The sequence below is a fragment of the Malaclemys terrapin genome, chromosome 1 (genome assembly GCF_027887155.1).
Source record: "Malaclemys terrapin pileata isolate rMalTer1 chromosome 1, rMalTer1.hap1, whole genome shotgun sequence".
Classification (NCBI taxonomy): domain Eukaryota; kingdom Metazoa; phylum Chordata; order Testudines; family Emydidae; genus Malaclemys; species Malaclemys terrapin.
In genome coordinates this window covers 195,544,638-195,564,233 of record NC_071505.1, presented here as the reverse complement: position 1 = coordinate 195,564,233, position 19,596 = coordinate 195,544,638, and the positions used below count along the sequence as shown (strand labels likewise).

Sequence of the window (19,596 nt, the reverse complement as noted above, 5' to 3'; positions counted from 1 at the left end):
GTTAGTAGTGTGTGTTTGTCAGCTTCTCCTTTGCTGAAAAGCTCGTTCTAAATATTCACCGAGGAACAGAAAAACCCTTTAGGGGAAAAAAAATATATATTTTTAACATTTCAGGGTATTGTTTAAAGGATGGCCTATCAGAAACTGGGATTCTTTTTAAATTAGTCAGAGTCCTACAATTAAGAAATATTTCTACTAGCAAAGGCTTTAAATAAATTGGGGACCGTTCAGGGAAATGGAGACAAACAAAAGTTAAATACCATCTATCCATACAGCTTGCATTAGTTAATGTAGCAATTTGCTTTCACTCCATCATATGTGATAGTTATCAAGAAATGCTAAAAACTAAAGTTCCATTTTTTGAAGCTAAAACACACAGTTCGCTGCACCCATTCAATGCAAGCTTAAACACCCGTCTGTTTCCAAAAGTCGTCAAAACCATAGCATCTTTGTAGCTCTCCAGGTGTCTGTTCATATCTGACAATGAAATAAACACCAGGCACGCCAACAGAGATTAAATATTAATCTTGTTTTATATTACCTAACCTGTTTATGAACTCTGTCACTGAGTGTGATGCAATGAACCCCAGTTGATGACTAAATGCTTTGGTTTTATTCACAGAAAAATAACACACATGAGATTACAGGCTAAAAGCACCAAGTGCCTTCCACAGTTCTGGCTTGTATAACATACAGAATATTGTGTGCAAAAATCCCAATTTAAACTCACTGTTTAATTCCCAGAATTCAGACCCCAGCACTATTATGAAACAGCTGACAGCTCAGAGGGCATTATGGATAATGATCTGCAAATATAATGGGTAATACCAGGTATGCCAATGTACTACGTCTCTTTGAGAATCAGTTTCTCCAGAATGGTCATTAAAAGTAGCTTTTGAAATCATGTTTGACCAGACCAGTATTCTGAAAGTTATTCTGAGCACATTATACTGATGATCAGAATAGAAATGTGTGAGCTTAACAAGCCAAAAATGCTGCGGCCATGCTCCATGAACAAACTGAAACCCCTGGGAGAGAAATGATTTGATATCCTCAAGTTCCGTACCAAATGCTATTCTGATAGATGTACAGAAACACATGTATAAATACTTTAGCTACTCTTTCCTCATCATTGACCGTATGAAATTCAAAGGAAGAGGCTCTTTAAATGCTCTGAATATTAAAGATCCTGTGGGAGCAGGAAAATGTTTCTCAATGTCTGTCTCCTCATCTCAATACACATGCTGTATAGAACGCTGTCCTCCACCCCAGAAGTGGCAGCAATTTTTAACTGCTTTTATTATGTAAGCTCATGAATCACATTGAAATGAAAGGCTCCATATGAAAGTAAATTACTATTCTAAGGAATTAAGGTTAAGGTTTCCTCTAACGATGATGTCACCCACAAATGCCTTTTGGGAGTTTCCAGTTGCCTGTAGTTGTGTGTATTTGCTAGTTAGAGAAGATATCCATTCCAAGAACACACTCACATGCCAAACTCTGAATCACTACATTTAACGTTGTCATTTTGCATAACTTAATAGGTGTGTTTGGGGGACAACTCTAACAAGCTAATTAAAGGGGAAAACCTACATTAAATGGTTACATTTTCCACCTGCCATATGCTGCTTACTGGCGTTAATAAGAGCTGTGTGACTAAATACTACACACTTTTGAAAACTTACTTCAGAGGACCTAATTTAATCCCACAAAAGCTTCCTCCAGAAAATGCCTGTTTAACTTGGGTGTTGCAGCCCTCAGGTACAGTACTTTAATTTCCAGTGCCCTTTGCAGTATGTTAGCACATTCAAGGTGGAAATTTGCTGTTGGATTTTCCTTTTATCTATATACATTTGACTCTGTGGTGTCCTTTTGTACATTCATGCTAACATGTTTCCAAACCAAAAACCCAACAGACCTACAGAGATGCGCTGTACAGTTCCAATGTTACTTTTGTTTCCTTACCTTTGTTGGTTCTAAGACCTTTAATCTAATCTATATTGTAGTTCTGGGAATTGCTGACTTGGATCTATAAAGAAAAGGTGAGCGAGGAGCTGTTCTGAACTTAGGAACTTTTTACATATGTGCAGTTTTATATTTCACTTTTCACTTCAACTGAACACTAAATCTTTACATTGTTTATCTTAGGGTGGTACATTACTTCCATTATGAGCAACCACTCAATGCCCTGTAAATCTTATGGGAAGTGCACAATCCACTACCTTGCACTGTGTTAGTCATATAATACAGGTACCAGGACTCTTCCAAGTTGGATCTGTTCAGACTTGCATAGTCAGATCGCTGATTAAACAGACATTTTAGGGCTGTATTTTTCAGAAGCACTGAACACCCAGAACTCCTGTTGCAGTTAATAGGAGCTGCAGGTTCTCAGCCCCTCTGAAACTCAACATGATTTTGAGCATTTGCCTGTCTGGGGGTATCTCTTCCCTATTCCTCCTGCTCTGCATCTTCATGCCGATCTTGATTCCACTGTTTGTATTGGCTCTCTAAGTGGGTTGGGATCATACTTGTCCATTACTACACCATTATGAATATTATAAATTACCCTTCCAGACACTTCTGGAGTAAGAATGTCTGTCTGATTCCTTGCTCCCAGAGGAGAGTTTTTCTTAGCCCTTATGGTAGGGGAATGTTTTGAAATTTGTTGAAAATTAACAGGGAGATCAAATGTTCTTTGAGACTGAAGTCTCTGAGTTCTAACACCATAAAACTGGTTATAATGTGTATGGGATGGAGGATGGAGTTCCCAAAGTGTAAGTCAGAATCTCCCACAAACTTATTTTAATTTTTAACATTGCCTTGAATCAATAGGTGATAAACGTATAGAATTTTCTCAAGGGGGATGCTATAAAGAAGAAAAATGTTATGTGAATGAGTTACTGGGAGATCTGTGCATTGTTACACAAAAGGGGACATTTGAACCCTGTTATATACAGTGGTGAGTTTTATGCTTTGAAGAAGGGGGGGGGGGGAGTTACTTAGGAGCCCAAGTTCCATTGAAAATCAGTGGGATTTGTGCTCCTAAATCACTTAATCTCCTTTTGAAATTCTCACCTATATTCTAGAATCTTCCCTAAAATAGCTGGGAAAATATCAAGTAGCAACACAAGAGAAAATTCTTTATCTAGTTGTTTGATTTATGACTGAGATGTACCTTGGAGGACAAATTAATGCATATTTGTTTGATCCTTCAGATTACATTGGAGGTGTTTCCTTTTAAAAATAACTTGCTGTCACTTGTTCTTCTCTCTTCAGCTGGCTCCACTGCTTCACTCCAACTTGCTATCTGTGTTGCTTGCCAGAAAAATCCCTACTGCTTTTTTACATTGTCTTCCTCTGCACATGCCACTTGTTAGTCTACGTAGACATAATCACTATACATAGATGATCCTGATAACCATTCTCTAAATAGCTTTTGTGATTTTTTTTTTTTTTTTTTTTTTTTTCCCTGGGCTTTGAGCAAGCTATAAAGTTTCTCTGAAACATACATGATCAAACTTTTTCTAGCTTGATGTTGCTTGGAAGGGGAAAGAGTGATGGTTGTATTCATTTGTGGACTACATTAGCCAAACTTTCACAGTCTGAATCATGTGAAGTTGCCCTCCTGAGGTAATATAAGTGCAAACGTTTGTAATGGGCTAACTGGAAAAAGAAAAGGGTGTCTCTTTAGTTTATGGGCTAATAATCTTTTATTCTTCATAGAAATCTTTTAAATTATTTCTTGTTAAGCCAATAAAAAAGTAAGCCTACCATATCTTAGTATTTTCAGAATTTATTAGCTTGATATTTCCACATGACAATTCACTGTAATGTAGGATTATAACTTGTTCAAGAAAAGTTTAGGTGAAATCATCTGAAGTTTAATTGTTTTATGTTTTTTTTTCTTTTTCTTTCCTACTTTTGCAGATTTCTGATTTTGGATTAGCAAAGTGCAATGGACTTTCACATTCCCATGATCTCAGCATAGATGGTCTGTGTGGTACTATTGCATATCTGCCTCCAGAACGTATAAAAGAGAAGAACAGATACTTTGACACTAAACATGATGTGTACAGGTCAGTGCATACGTCTCCGTAGGTATCAGTAGAGCTATCAAAAACCCTTGGTTAAATGATACAACATTGTAATTGTAATAATGAGACTTGTTTCTCTCAAGTTCTGGAAGTCTCTCTAACATCAAAGCACAATTTAAAAAATAAATAAAAATTCCAGATTAGGCCCTGATCCTGTAAAGACGTATATGCTTCACTTTTTGAGGAAGAGTAGACCCACTGAAGTCTTTGCAGGATTGAGGCCTTGGTGACTAATTGCTTGTTTTGGTCTTACTTTGTTTTAATCCTTTCTCAAGTGAAGCACTGTTAAATTGTATAGTGCGATATTAAACACACTGATAAGCTAAATTTACATCTTCAGTTTACTGTGAGTGTGTTTATTCATAGATCCTAGGACTGGAAGGGACCTCGAGAGGTCATAGAGTCCAGTCCCCTGCCCTCATGGCAGGACCAAATACTGGACCATCCCGGATAGACATTTATCTAACCTACTCTTTAAATCTCTCCAGAGATGGAGATTCCACAACCTCTTTAGGCAGTTTATTCCAGTGTTTAACCACCCTGACAGTTAGGAACTTTTTCCTAATGTCCAACCTAAACCTCCCTTGCTGCAGTTTAAGCCCATTGCTTCTTGTTCTATCCTTAGAGGCTAAGGTGAACAAGTTTTCTCCCTCCTCCTTATGACACCCTTTTAGATACCTGAAAACTGCTATCATGTCCCCTCTGACTTCTCTTTTCCATACTAAACAAACCCAATTCTTTTAGCCTTCCTTCATAGGTCATGTTCTCAAGACCTTTAATCATTCTTGTTGCTCTTCTCTGGACCCTCTCCAATTTCGCCACATATTTCTTGAAATGCGGTGCCCAGAACTGGACACAATACTCCAGTTGAGGCCTAACCAGCGCAGAGTAGAGCGGAAGAATGACTTCTCGTGTCTTGCTCACAAAACACCTGTTAATACATCCCAGAATCATGTTTGCTTTTTTTTTGCAACAGCATCACACTGTTGACTCATATTTAGCTTGTGGTCCACTATAACCCCTAGATCCTTTTCTGCCGTACTCCTTCCTAGACAGTCTCTTCCCATTCTGAATGTGTGAAACTGATTTTTTTTCTCCCATGATTTTCCAAAGATAATAGCTAGAGGCTCAGATCCCTCCTCTATTAGCTCCTTGAGTATTCTAGGACGCATTTCATCGGGCCCTGGTGACTTGCAGGCATCTAACTTTTCTAAGTGATTTTTAACTTGTTCGTTTTTTATTTTATCTGCCAAACCTACCCCCTTCCCGTTAGCATTCACTATGTTAGACATCCCTTCAGACTTCTCGGTGAAGACCGAAACAAAGAAGTCATTAAGCATCTCTGCTATTTCCAAGTTTCCTGTTACTGTTTCTCCCTCTTCACTGAGCAGTGGGCCTACCCTGTCCTTGGTCTTCCTCTTGCTTCTAATGTATTGATAAGTCGTCGTGTTTCCCTTTATTCCCGTAGCTAGTTTGAGCTCATTTTTTGCCTTTCTAATCTTGCCTCTGCATTCCTGTGTTTGCCTATATTCATCCTTTGTAATCTGTCCTAGTTTCCATTTTTTATGACTCATTATTTTTTAGATCATGCAAGATCTCATGGTTAAGCCAAGGTGGTCTTTTGCCACATTTTCTATCTTTCCTAACCAGTGGAATAGCTTGCTTTTGGGCCCTTAATAGTGTCCCTTTGGAAAAACTGCCAACTCACCTCAGTTTTTCTCCTCAGTCTTGATTCCCATGGGACCTTACCTATCAGCTCTCTGAGCTTACCAAAATCCGCCTTTCTGAAATCCATTATCTCTATTTTGCTGTTCTCCCTTCTACCCTTCCTTAGAATTGCAAACTCTATGATTTTATGATCACTTTCACCCAAGCTGCCTTCTACTTTCAAATTCTCAACGAGTTCCTCCCTATTTGTTAAAATCAAGTCTAGAAAAGCTTCCCCCAGCTTTTTCAACCTTCTGAAATAAAAAGTTGTCTGCAATGCAGTCCAAGAATTTGTTGGATAGTCTGTGCCCCGCTGTGTTATTTTCCCAACATATATTTGGATAGTTGAAGTCCCTCATCACTACCAAATCTTGGGCTTTGGATGATTTTGTTAGTTGTTTAAAAAAAGCCTCATCCACCTCTTCCACCTGGTTAGGTGGCCTGTAGTAGACTCCTAGCATGACATCACCCTTGTTTTTTACCCCTTTTAGCCTAACCCAGAGACTCTCAACACTTCCATCTCCTATGTCCATCTCCACCTCAGTCCAAGTGTGTACATTTTTAATATATAAGGCAACACCTCCTCCCTTTTTCTCCTGTCTATCCTTCCTGAGCAAGCTGTACTCATCCACACCAACATTCCAATCCCGTGTATTATCCCACCAAGTTTCAGTGATGCCAACAATGTCATAGTTGTATTTATTTATTAGCACTTCCAGTTCTTCCTGCTTATTACCCATACTTTTATTTTGTTTTTCTAATAAAATAATGCATGTTCTAAGCGAATGGAAGACAAACTGGGATTGCTTCAGTTTGAGTCCAAGTTTACTTAGCAACTTTCTTAGAAATTCCCGACTTCATTCAGATTTCCTTGGTTTTGGCATATGTGGTGACTTGGTGTAAACTAGTAGCGAATGTAACCATGATTCTTACTCTCTCCGGTCACTCACTAAAGCCTGGACACTGTTAGTTAGTCCTCGCCATAAGATCCCTAATTTCATTTTAACTGCCATTCAGGCATGGTTCTTAGCCCAGCCTATAAATACACCTAATCACATGGGGTCATCTATACACAGGGCCGGCTCCAGGCACCAGCCCACCAAGCATGTGTTTGGAGCGGCACCTGGAGGGGGGCGGCGCGGCGGGGCGCTCCAGCCCGAGAGTGGGGCCGCGACTGGGCTCGCCACCCTCCCCGCAGCGCTCCGGCCGCCGGGGAGAGCGGAGAGCCCCGGCCGGGCTCGCCCTCCTGCTCCCAGCGCTCCGGCCGCCGGGGAGAGCGGAGAGCCCCGGCTGGGCTCGCTGCCCTGCTCCGCTGCACTGGGAGGGGGGAGGGTGGCGGCGGGTGGCTTTTTTGCCCTGTCTATACACTAGCATTCCCTAGGATTAACAGACATAATATCTATTTTACAGTTTTTCTATAGTCATTTGGGGAGTCCTCACACAGAAAAAGCCGTTTGCAGGTAAGCCAATGCTACTTTGTTCATGAGCTTCGTATTTTGGATGTACATAATAGAAACAGGATTCTTTGCTTCCTCTGTGTGCATATCCCAAATTGAGCTGTCTTGTCTGGTGTCTTGACTTACCAACCTCCATTTCTACAGCATATCAATGTGCTGGTCCCTAACTAATGTTCTGAGCTCACATATTTCAAGTATGATTATATATAAAAAAGAAAAAGAAAAAAGTCCAACTTCCCCTTTATATTCTGAAAGTGTAACCTGCCCTCAATCTGTGATCCAAAAGGAGTTTGCATACAGTTCTAGAGTAGCATGTGGTCCAGTGAATTCTAAACAGATCCTTGGCTTTGCTATTGGTAGTTCATGGAAGGCAATTGTCAAGAAATCAGGGTGGATTGATTTTAAAATCGGTGATTTAAAAAAAATTAATAAACTTTTCCGTCTGTACTTTAGAAAATAACTGAAGAAAGATGCATTTTCATTGGTTGATATAACCATTAAAACATGTTTATTTACAACTAAATAGAGCCTTTACGCTAGATTTTGTATATCTGTGCTACCCAAGAGGGAACACTATAACGATATATATTCATGTAAGCAATTATTTAGCCTAATATTTTCCAAGTACATTAGAAAATGGTGAATGATATATTGCTTCTTTACTAGATAATTGATTTTTTGCTCATGACTTTGTCAAGCTGCATTAGGATGGTAACTGGAAATTACACACACACACACCCCAGCATATACAATTTATTTTTATTTAAAACAACCTTAAATGTGTTGAATATATAAACTTCTCATCAAAATATATTTCACATTTATAACTATTTGACTAATTAAACAGAGGGATTGACTGTAGTCAATAAATTAAATGGATTATTTCACATCAGCCTGGGGAAAATTTTCACATGTGCCTAAGTGAAAATGAGTGGCGCACAAATTCCTACTTGCCTAAGTCTCCTGAAAAATGAGACATCTCCTAAATTATACAGGTTGAGCTGTTATGCCATATTTGTAAAGCTTGACCTCAAAAGTAATGTTTTTCCTCTAATTTTTTCTTTATGTAGGAAAGCCACCTTTAATTCAGAGTTTTTGATAGAGGCTCATGGATTCAGCTTGCTTATTTATTTATTTAAATGTGTTAAGAGATTATAATTTTGGACCTTAAGATAACTAGTGTTACATTTAACTTAACTTTTTAAGCAGGTTTATTTATTTAAAAAAAATATATAATTTTAAATAAAAATTGATATGTATCCATCCTGCAAGAAATGTTGTCTTCAGAGACTAACTATAAACCCGAAGGGCCCCGAGGAAGAGTTTGTTCAAGTCCTGATGTAGATCAATTTTTATAAGTGTTACGTGGTTTTTTTTTTTTTTTTTTTTTAAGTATTACCTCCCCATAATGTACTGAAATGCAAACTATGCTATCTTACCCTTTTAGTTAGCTTCTCAAATCTATAACAAACTTGTTTGGGCAGGTTACCCTCTCCACCCTACTGTCCATTTTCTGGAGAACAAGATCTTGTTTGTTCCTGCCCCTTCTCTGTCCCTATTTGCTTAACTTTAACATACAATAGAACCTAAAAGTGCAAGCTTTCATCACTTGAATTACATGATCATGCACGTTAGCATGGAGACCATGGTAGATTCACCAACTGTTATATACAGTATGTCTGGAGGTTGAATTGCTGTATGGTACTGTTAGCTTATAATGAGGCACACGAATAAGAGAACAAGTCCCTTCCTCTTTTATTACTGCAGATAGATAGACTAGTGCAAAATACTGTACAGTAACACAGACCAGTATTTCTCTCCAACCTATGGTTTTGTAAAGTGACCTGACATAGGTGATAGAAACATAGCACTGTTGTCAGTGACATCAGTATCCCCATCTGTTCTGAAAGCAAAGCAAATATGGTTGGGTATTTCAACTTATTCTCTAGCAATTAGTGAAATTTGAATTTAAAACCTGTTTTTATACCATAATAGAAAATATATATATTCCCAACCCTGGAAAAAATGCAGAGAACCCAAGTTTCATCTGAAGCAATTGAACTTTCATATAACGGTTCAAGGAAAAGAATCTCATCATTTTGCTAAACTGTTTCTATTTGTGTGCCCTTACTTTGCAGAGGAAAACAACATTTTGCATATTATGGTGAAAGTGGTTAAAGGCCACCGCCCAGAGCTACCTGCCATATCCAAATCCAGACCTCGCTCGTGTAATAACTTGATCAAACTGATGCAAAAGTGCTGGCAAGATGATCCTAGCAAACGGCCAACATTTCAAGGTACCTTTCCTGATAATGCAGCTACCCATCTCTCCTGTGAATCATTTAAGTGTTGAAGACTAAATCCTATATAAACTGATGGTAACACAATGCATTGAGCATATTGTGTAGTGAAGACAAGGCTAGAGGAAGCTTATTCACTTGGGGAAGGGATTATATGAAGACAAGTCTGGCCATGAAGAAATATTGTGTAAACGTCCTAGAAGTAAGACATGTACTGAACTGGGTAATCCCTGTAGCCATTGCCTGGGGAGTGTGTGCGTAGGTTGACTTCCTAAAGCACACATCCTAGCCAAGATTTGAATTTGGTGTGGTGGAGGAGAGCATTGGATGCCCTGGGCCATGATGCCTAATGTTATAAACCAATGAATGGGCTTGGTCTTTCTACAACTGACACATGTTTCTGGCAATTTAATTAAAATAAAAAAAAGCCTTCAGCATAACCAAAACCAAACACAAGTGCTCCAACTGTAAACACCTAAGAGAATGCAATAATCCTCTACAGATGTTTTTAATGCTAATTGCTAAAGTGTGATTTGCCCCCCTTCTGTCCCCGCTCCAGATGAAGTACAGGACTGGATGATGACTGAGGCCTGGCCTACACCTTAAAAGTTAGGTCGACCCAGTTACAATGCTCAGGGGTGTGAAAAATCCACACCCCCTGAGCAATGTAGTTAAGCCGACCTAACACCCGGTGTAGACAGAGCTAGGTCGATGGAAGAGTTATTCTGTTGACCTAGCTACCAACTCTCATGGAGGTGGATTTACCTATGCTGATGGGATAACCCCTCCTGTTGGCATAGGTAGTGTTTATAGTGACGTGTTGCTACTATAGCATTTCAAATGTAGACAAGCCCTGAGGATGAGGAGACTTCCGCATCTCAGTCACATGTCTGAATCTGGGCCAGGCGGGTACTGACAGATTTGTTACCATCTCACAGCTGATCATTAGCTTATGTGCAATGAGTTGCTGTTAGGCTCTGTTCAGTTTTTAGTGGCTAGTTGGCCATTGGCATTTCAATAAAGGCATAATTCAGTATCCAGGAAGACTGAGATACGTGCTCATGTCTAGAGATAAGGTGAAAATAGCACACTGATAGTGGGCAGTGTGGGGGGAAAACTTACATTGCTGCCCTCGATGCGTGTGCTGTGGGATAAAGCGGGAGGGGGGGGGGAGAGGGGAGTAAATCTCCAGTACTGTTGACCCAAGCATCTTTCACTAGCATTAAATGCCTCTCAGACAAATAACTGCTGGTTTGGCTATTAAATCTTTCTTGCCTCTTTCAAAGAAATCACCTCAGAAACCGAGGACCTCTGTGAAAAACCAGAAGATGAAACAAAGGAAATGATAGCTCAGGACCTGACCACCAAAAGATGTCCGGAACCACATTCAGAGGTAGTTCTTCTTCCCATATTTAATGCAAAGTTAATATGAAATGCACTCTAAACAAATCTTAAATTGTTGCCAGAAGTGAAATGTGCCAGAATCAAACACTGCCCTGACCTAAACCCCCTATAGTACCATTGTAATACTCCCAGTATCCCTCCACCAGTGGTTTAGTTGGGCAACTTTGTGTAGGCATTATAGTAGAAGTGGATCTCGATGAGGGATTTGAATGCAAACAGGAATAGCAGACTTGTAGATCGGAAAGGACCTCCTAGGCATTGGGGTGGACTTGTAAGGAAGCACAAAAACTGCTGTGGCAGAAAAGGATAACGAGGAGAGTGAGGTTGGGACCATTAGTGAAACAGTGGGAGTGATGTGATAAGAAACAAGGCGGGTGTGGTTGGGAGAGCAGTATTATGCAGGGCAGTGAAGGCTAAGAAATTATTATTATTATTATTATTATTTTTTTTTTGGAGGGTAGGGGGTGAGGGAGTCAGTGGAAGGGCTTCAAAGGTGAATAACAAGGGCAGATGGGGCAAAAAACCCAGAAAAGACAGTGTGAGGAAAGCCAGAGAGGAGATGAGGGCCTGATAGTTAACACTTTCTCAATCTGGATGGGAGAAAGGCTTGATCTTCAAAATGCTGTGAAGGAACAGCTGGATTTGGGGATTCCCTGAAAGTATAATACTGATAAACCCTGCCATTTTTTCCTAGTACTGAAGTCTTCCAGACACCTTTTCATTTTGTTTGTCTTTAACAGCATTTAAAGAAACCTGCAAATGAACACGTTTTGATTTCATGCTGTTAATTTTCCCCACTGCCGAGTGAAATTCAGACACTTTTAAAACATGTGTTTTCCTTTCTTTTGAAGGGAATGCCTGTGTTATCCCAGCCAAAACGTGAGTCCACTCCAGTATCTGCTAAGGATTATAGCCTCTCTGAGTTGTTGTCCCAGCTGGATTCAGGGATCTCGCAGACGATGGAAGGCCCTGAAGAACTCAGTCGTAGCTCTTCTGAGTCCAAACTTGTTTCCAGTGACAAGAGGCTTTCAGGGGTTTCGTCTGTGGATTCAGCCTTTTCCTCTAGAGGTTCCCTGTCACTGTCCTTTGAGAGAGAGAACTCTGGAAGTGGTAAGTGTTGGTGATTTTACTGAAATGAGCCATGGGAGACAAGGTGGGGAGTGAGAGAGGGGGATTGTATAAACTGTTCCATAAATCAGAGCATTGACCGTTTTGCTCTTAGCACTATTTGTTCACCTAAATGCTGGATAAACCTTCAGACTGAAATGGGAAAGCATTATGTGATTTGAAACTAGGGCAAAGATATATATTTCTTCCCATTCTTCAAAAATGGGTGCCTAAATTTAAGCTCCAGGGTGCCTAAATATGGGCTTAGTGGGAGATGTCTAGTCACTTATTTTACTATGGAAAATCAAGTAACTTGTTTAGTTGCCTAAATACAGACTTCAGGTGCCTATAATTGGGCTCCTTTTTTGAATATCTGTGCTTAGTGTCATGCAGTTGGTTCAATACAAACATGATGAGAACTATAATAGATTTTTCCACTTCCAAGCTAGTGCTCCTAAAGACTCTATTTTAGTCCTGGATTAAACTGAGATAATTGCAGGGGTGAGGACAGATCACCTGCGGAATGTCTTTCCCACCCCACCATGCTCTCCTGCCTACTTTCATGAGAGAAGACAAGAAAAGAGTTAGCACACATTCCAAATCTGATTTTAAAACTGTCCTAACTATACTGCAAGGAGGTGTGGATTAAACTGTAGCTTAATTCCTAGGCAAGGAAAGGTAATGACTTTATTCACTGTTCGCCTATTTCAGTCATGAAAATAAAATTCTTGGTTGTAATAGAATTTTGATGCTCTTTCCCCACCCAGATATTGGCACAACAGATATTCAGAAGAGAAAACTGGCCGAGGCAATTATATCTGGAGACACGAGCAAATTGATGAAGATTCTCCAGCCCCAGGATGTTGATCTTGTCTTAGATGGAAGCTCCAGCCTTTTACACTTGGCTGTTGAAGCAGGTCAAGAAGAATGTGTCAAGTGGCTTCTTCTGTATAATGCCAACCCCAACCTGACCAACAAGAAAGGGTCCACTCCTCTCCATGTGGCCATAGAGAAGAAAATGAAAAGCATTGTGGAGCTTATTCTGGCACGGAAAATCAATGTGAATGCCAAAGATGAGGATCAGTGGACTGCTCTTCACTTTGCTGCACAGAATGGGGATGAGTTCAGTACCCGACTGCTGCTTGATAAAAATGCATCACTGAATGAAGTGGATTTTGAAGGAAGAGCCCCCATACACATAGCCTGCCAGCATGGACAAGAGCACATAGTGCGGATACTGTTGAGAAGAGGTGTCAATGTGGATATCAAAGGCAAGGATGGCTGGGTGCCACTGCACTATGCTGCCTGGCAAGGTCATCTCTCCATTGTAAAGCTTCTGGCAAAACAGCCAGGCGTGAATGTGAATGCACAGACAGTGGATGGAAGGACCCCACTGCACCTGGCAGCACAAAGAGGGCATTACAGAGTTGCCCGCGTTCTTATAGAACTACAGTCCGATGTCAACGTACGGAACGTGCTTCTGCAAACGGCTCTCCACGTAGCTGCTGAAACTGGCCATACCAGCACTTCGAGGCTGCTTCTCAATCGTGGCGCAGAAATCGAGGTAGCAACAGCGGAGGGATGCACCGCACTTCATTTAGCCTCTCGCAATGGACATCTAGCAACTACCAAACTGTTGCTAGATGAAATGGCTAATGCTTTGGCTAGGGGCCCTTTGAACAGGACAGCGCTCCACCTTGCTGCTGAAAATGGACATGCCGAAGTAGTCGAGCAACTCGTCAATTCGGAAAATGTGAATGATTCTGATGAGGAAGGGCTGACAGCTCTTCATCTGGCAGCAAGAGGCGGGCATGCAAAAACAGTTGAGATTCTATTACAACATGGGGCCCTGGATGACTTGCAAAGCCTCAAGTTTCAGACTCCACTGCAGCTGGCTAAGCAAAGTGGGAATAGCTCTGTAGTCATGCTGCTAGGTGAGACTTAAATGAACAAATTCTGAATCTTGAGATCTTTACTGGAGCTTGACTCTCTTTGGGAGTTCTCCTGGAATTGCGCAGTGACCTGCTTTTCTATTAAGTCTGCAGATAAGTCTGAATTCTAGCCAATCAGAAGCTGCATTTTAGAGAGGTAGCATGGCCTAATGAACTGAGTGTAGGACCAAGAGCCAGGAACTCCTGAGTACTGATTCTAGGTCTGTCATTTGTGTGGTCCTGGGCAAGGCATTTTGTTTCCTTAGTGGAGATGAAAATACTTGTATAACTAACCTCACAGGGATGTTGTGAGGGTTAATTAGATGGGGTTTAAATAGTGCCTTAATTTTTCAATGTGCCAGACCCGCATTTAAGTATTATCATCCTGCCTTCTGATTTCTTCAGACACATGGTGGGAGAAGCATATTATTTCAGATGACTGGATTATTACATAATCTATCCTTTGTGTGTGTTTTTAATATAACTTGTTACCATGGAGGCATTGACAGTACACAAATCATTTTGAAATGAGCATTGTTGGAAAGACGCAAGCTATTTTTATTTAAAATGTGTTTTAGGATAGACCTGTTTCAACCTGGACCATGTGGCTAAGTCTCATTTCATTTTCAGAAGGTACAAAATGGAATATATAAAAGTGATCCACTCCTTTCATTGTAATATAGAGTTGTTGATTATAAAGCCACACATTTCTGTTTACTCAGAATGGTCAAGAGACTATCTTCAGTCAATGCATATGGTAGAAGAATTCTCAGACTGGCTGGTGGAGTGAAGCACAGAAGTTCACTTTTGATATACAATATAGTAACTTGTATATAGTGTAAGATCAGTAAAATATAAAATTATATTTTGTTACTAGTCAGTTGTGAAATAAGGATCTGTTCGTGTGTTTAATGTGAAACTAGAAGCAACTAAGGTTTTAGGGTTTTGTGGCTGAAATTGATTCATGATCAACTGTAGTTAAATGTTATATTCTAATAACATTACAGAACTCTTCACAAGCAGTTTGTTTAGATTAGGTATATAATAGAACCACATGTACAGTGGCACGCTATGTGTCCTAAATGAATGAACTGTGTGTGGTGAATTGTCTAATATAAATATACTGTGTATAGAGTATTTCTACCAGTTGTATACATTTTCTACAGCAGAAAATATTGAGACTGTTTAGGCCTGGGTATGTTTTAATACGCCTCTCAATGTTCATGCTTTTCAAAGTTAAAATGTGATCTGTTTATCAATAAATATAATTGTTTTATATCTATTGTATGTAAATTCTTCTTAGGCAAAGTTTCCTGTAATTAGTAGGGGGGAAAAAAGGAAGAGTACATCATGTAGTTAAACAAACTGAACTACTAAACCTTACACGTGGGGGGGGGAAGGGGCAGGGAATATACAAATTTCCATTATTAAAGAAGTAGGGCTTTGTTCTGTTTTGGGGCAATAAACCAAATTGATCAATGGAGACAGGTTAAGTAGCTGACTGAGGAGGAAAATCGCAGTTTATTATGCTATTATATACATGATTTAATGCTGACTGTCTTCAGTTTAAAAGCTTGAGGTATTAATTAAAACAAATCAAAGGTTAGACCGTCATATCAGCTTTCTTCACTTACATTTTTAGATTGAATTTGTTGCTCATAAAAGGTGCCGTATGACAGTCCTGGAGAATGACATTCTGTATGAATGTGCATGTATTAGTGCTGTACAGCAAATCACTTCACAGAGTAATTGGATGAAAAAATCTAAACCATTCCAAATATGTATTCAACTGTTTCAGACTGTTAGCTACTCTATGGAATGTACCAGTGTGAAGAATTCTGTTAAAGAGAAACTAACACCAAGATTAAAAAAAACAAAAACAAAACAAACCCCCAGGAGTCTGAAGTTAGGCTCTTAAATCCATACATAGCACTTGCATTTGGAACTGCAGGCTGCTTAGCACTTTTGAAAATCACCTGCTTGGATGGGATACTTCACTGACTGCCCATGCTGGTTATATTAGAGCGTAGCTATTTACTCCATGCCAATGGATAGTATTTATTAGCCAGTACACTGGGTTACATACACAATGCAGCCTTTAAATCTCTGCCATGTTTAAGAGCATGGAGTCCTCCGAATGCACTTTCTAAAGCAGAGGCCAGAAAGAAACGGACTTTAAAATTAAACCCAGTTCTAACTTTGTTCTGTTCTTCTTAATCTCTCCTGAGACAGACGCACCTATCAATATCTTCATTATTCTGAATCCCTTCAATGTGTTCCCTGTAAAATATATATCCTTGTGGAAAATGAAAAAGCATGAAATTTTTTTTCATCAGAAAAGTTTCTGGGTATGTTGTAATTTGCCTCAGTCCTAATCACCAACGCCCTACTCAGATTGTAAGCCTTTTGAACAGTGTTGATGGTGATCATCCTACATTTTGTGATTGGTAATAGTTGCTAATGTCCACTAGAAATGGGGGTGATCTCAAACTTGCTTTTACCTGAAATCTGAACTAGATTTCAAGTTAGACTTGAAAAGCTTGGTATAATCTACTCAACAATCTAGTTCCCATTAGCAGCGATCATGAGGGTTGATGTTACCTAATCTGTCTTCTGGGAATAGTTTTCCTGACTGACTGGACAACATCCTGTATTTTGCAATATGTCCCCAAACTATTTTTTTTTTTTTAAACTACACAGAAAAAGAATTCTGTAACCTACTGCATCTGAACCACTTAGCGCAGAGTGTGGAAGGTGCCTAGAAGGCTGTTCATCCACAAACACCAGAAGTTACAAGAGTGAGCCTTTCCCTTTGCTGCAACTCCTTATAACAAATTGTCAGCCATCACCTTGCCAGTACATTCCTTCCAAAGAGATTAATAATCATGCATCAGCTTCTAATTGAACACAAGGCCACATACTCACGAACATTTTCCATGAGCCTTTTGCAATAAGAGGCATCGGCTACACCTTGCAAAAGAGTAGGTGAGGCTGGCACTGAAGCCATTCCTGAGGGACAAAATTAACACTTCAGCAAAGGCTTAAAAATTATGGGGAAAAAAATTAAGGGTGACGTACTGTCACACAGACATGCTGCTCCATGTCCACTACTACGAGAGAGAAGTTGAGCTCAAATGAGTGGGAACTTCTTTGATCTTTCAGCTAGTACAATGTGCATATCCAAAACTCTTGAGCATGCTAGCATTATTGTTTTTGGATACCAAACATGATCCCTTGAGGAGACCTGATTTTCAGAAATTGCCAACTACCTGTCCTCTGCAAATCAGGCCCTTAAAAGGTGTCCAGTTGGGCACCTACATAGTGCACAAACTCACTAGGGTCTCTTTAAAATCATTGTCTCTTTAAAGATTGGGACCATCAATCCAGATCGCATAATATTGATATTGGACAATGTCTATACAAGAAAGTTATACTGGTTTAATACACCAGTGCTAAAAGTTGTGTGAACACTCTCATCTTGGTTTAATTAAGAAGGGTATATTTTGGTTTAGTTTAAATGAATTCCTAATCAAGTCAAAATAAAAATTAAAAAAAAAAAGAAAATAAGTACAGTATCCACACAGTGTTTTGCACCGCTTTAAATGACCTCTGTTTAAAATCAGACCAGAAGTTAAACAAGTGCAACTTCAACACACACAGTCTTTCAAAGTGGAGGCTCTGCCCACTCAACCCTCTGGCTCCCCAAAAACCTGAGAAAATAGATAGGTAGTTTGAAAGTCAATAAAGTTGGACTCTGTAGAATCAAACGTTGCTTGAGGGCCTCTGCTGAGAACCTCTATCCTCCTCCAACTAAACAAGCTCTGGAGGATCGCAGATCTGTCAAGAGTTCAGGCTTTTGACTCTTGAAACACCGTGTTATCTGCATGCAACTCCACCTCATGCTATGGTGCTAATGGCAAAGGTGATCCTTAGAGTTTCAATGCATGGTCATCTGGTTCTGTGTATTCTCAGGCCACAATGCTACCGAAGCTTCATTTCCAAGAGGTAGCAAGGAGGGGGAAAAAGGCTCACCCAGTTACTGACTGAAATCTTGCTAATGTTGAAATATGTTCTGGCTAGAGAATACTAGCCTCAGTTTTCTTTCACAGGCTGTGCACCTGACTTTTAAGAGAGTCTCCCAATGTACATGTGCAACTTTTCATGAATGTTTTTTGTAAATGAATGCATTTTGCACAAGGAATGCCATCTCCTGTGCATGCATGTGGTATATTATCAACTGCTCCTGCATATGTTAGTGCACAGAAGTACATATTCAGGGCTATGCATATGTATGAAGCTGCATATGCACAACAGGCGGGGTAGAAGTTGCACTGAAAATTGGGCACTCCATAGGTAGACCGTGTTTCCTTTTGTTGGCATTGATGCAAACTTGTGAATGATGAAAATTATTTGTATTTAGGAGTGGGCTGTCTGGGATTTTATGCAGAGGTGGGGAGAATGGTACAAGGCACATTTCTCTACTCTTGCACCCCATGCCAGGACCTGGCACGAGAGCATTCCCTGCAGGCTGCGAAGCACAGAGCTGCTTTCTTCCACCGCTCCAAAGGGGGTGGGAAGGAGGTTAAGGCTAGATGAAGTCTGTTGCACTTTCCTAAGAAATGATGCAGAGTGTGCACTCCTCTGTGTAGGAAGGAATTGCAGCTGGGATGGTGCCTAAGAAGTCTCCTGGCCTCTGCACCATCCACAGTCCAGGCCTGTTCAGTTTGTTCTCTGTCACTGATAGTTTTGTTTTAGCTTCTGCATAAAGCAAAAAGCTGTTGAATGTTGTTTCTACAGGCCTCAGAAGGAATCATCAGGCTTGCAGTTCAAACATGCTTTGGTTCCTCTGTGGTAACAGAAAAGAATGTGAATTTATTGCTAACATCCCCACAGGCAAATCTAAACTCTTCCATTCATTTCCCTTCTGTTGCATCATCTTGATTTTGCACGGCAGGTTACAAGAAAAACAAGACACACCTGAGGTGACTTGTACCACAGGGCTGTGCTGTAGAAGAGATTGTGGGGAGGTTGCAAGTCAATTCTCCTCACCCATCCAGAGACAGTACAGTGGCTGCTGAGGTGCAAAGGAGCAGCTTTCTTAGGGACGTGACAGATTTTCCATCACAGGAAGGCTTTATATCCACACTGGATGTCTTTCAAAAAGACTTAGTCTAGCTCAGCCAGATGTCCTGGGCTTGATGAAGGAATCACTGGTGAAGTTCTCTGGCTTGTGTTATGGAAGAGGTCAACTAGATCTTAATGATCACTTAATCTAAGTCTATGAAAGGCTGCTGGAGAGCCGCCTTCCCCTCAGAGTATATTTTCCAAATTTAAGAGAGGGAGGCCTTTCCTCAAGGACCAGCAAGATATACACCCCCTATTTAAGACACCAGGGTCCTCCCACAGAGAGATGCTCTTCCTCGTTCTATGGTACTTTGGCCCCTGTGAAGATGGTTTCTCCAATTTAGCACCTTTTCCTGACCGAAGCTCTTCTGCTCCCTCCCATTCTCTTGACACTACAGTCCCTTCCAGGGGCATGCCCTCTTTGACACAGTCTGGTGCCTCTCTCTCCCTGTGCTCTGGCTCACCTGCTAGA

General features: G+C 40.3%; 1 protein-coding gene across 1 annotated transcript in view; it reads left to right on the top strand.

Annotated features, from left to right (window-relative positions):
* Positions 1-15,278, top strand: part of RIPK4 (receptor interacting serine/threonine kinase 4) — a 35,219-nt gene extending 19,941 nt beyond the window's left edge. Inside the window, exons 3-8 of the mRNA XM_054049520.1 lie at positions 3,928-4,076; positions 7,212-7,261; positions 9,397-9,555; positions 10,845-10,951; positions 11,814-12,072; positions 12,837-15,278. Of these exons, the coding sequence (XP_053905495.1) occupies positions 3,928-4,076; positions 7,212-7,261; positions 9,397-9,555; positions 10,845-10,951; positions 11,814-12,072; positions 12,837-14,014 (1,902 nt within the window). The 3' untranslated portion in view covers positions 14,015-15,278. The remainder of the gene's footprint in view (positions 1-3,927; positions 4,077-7,211; positions 7,262-9,396; positions 9,556-10,844; positions 10,952-11,813; positions 12,073-12,836) is intronic.
* The last annotated feature ends 4,318 nt before the right edge of the window (positions 15,279-19,596 follow it).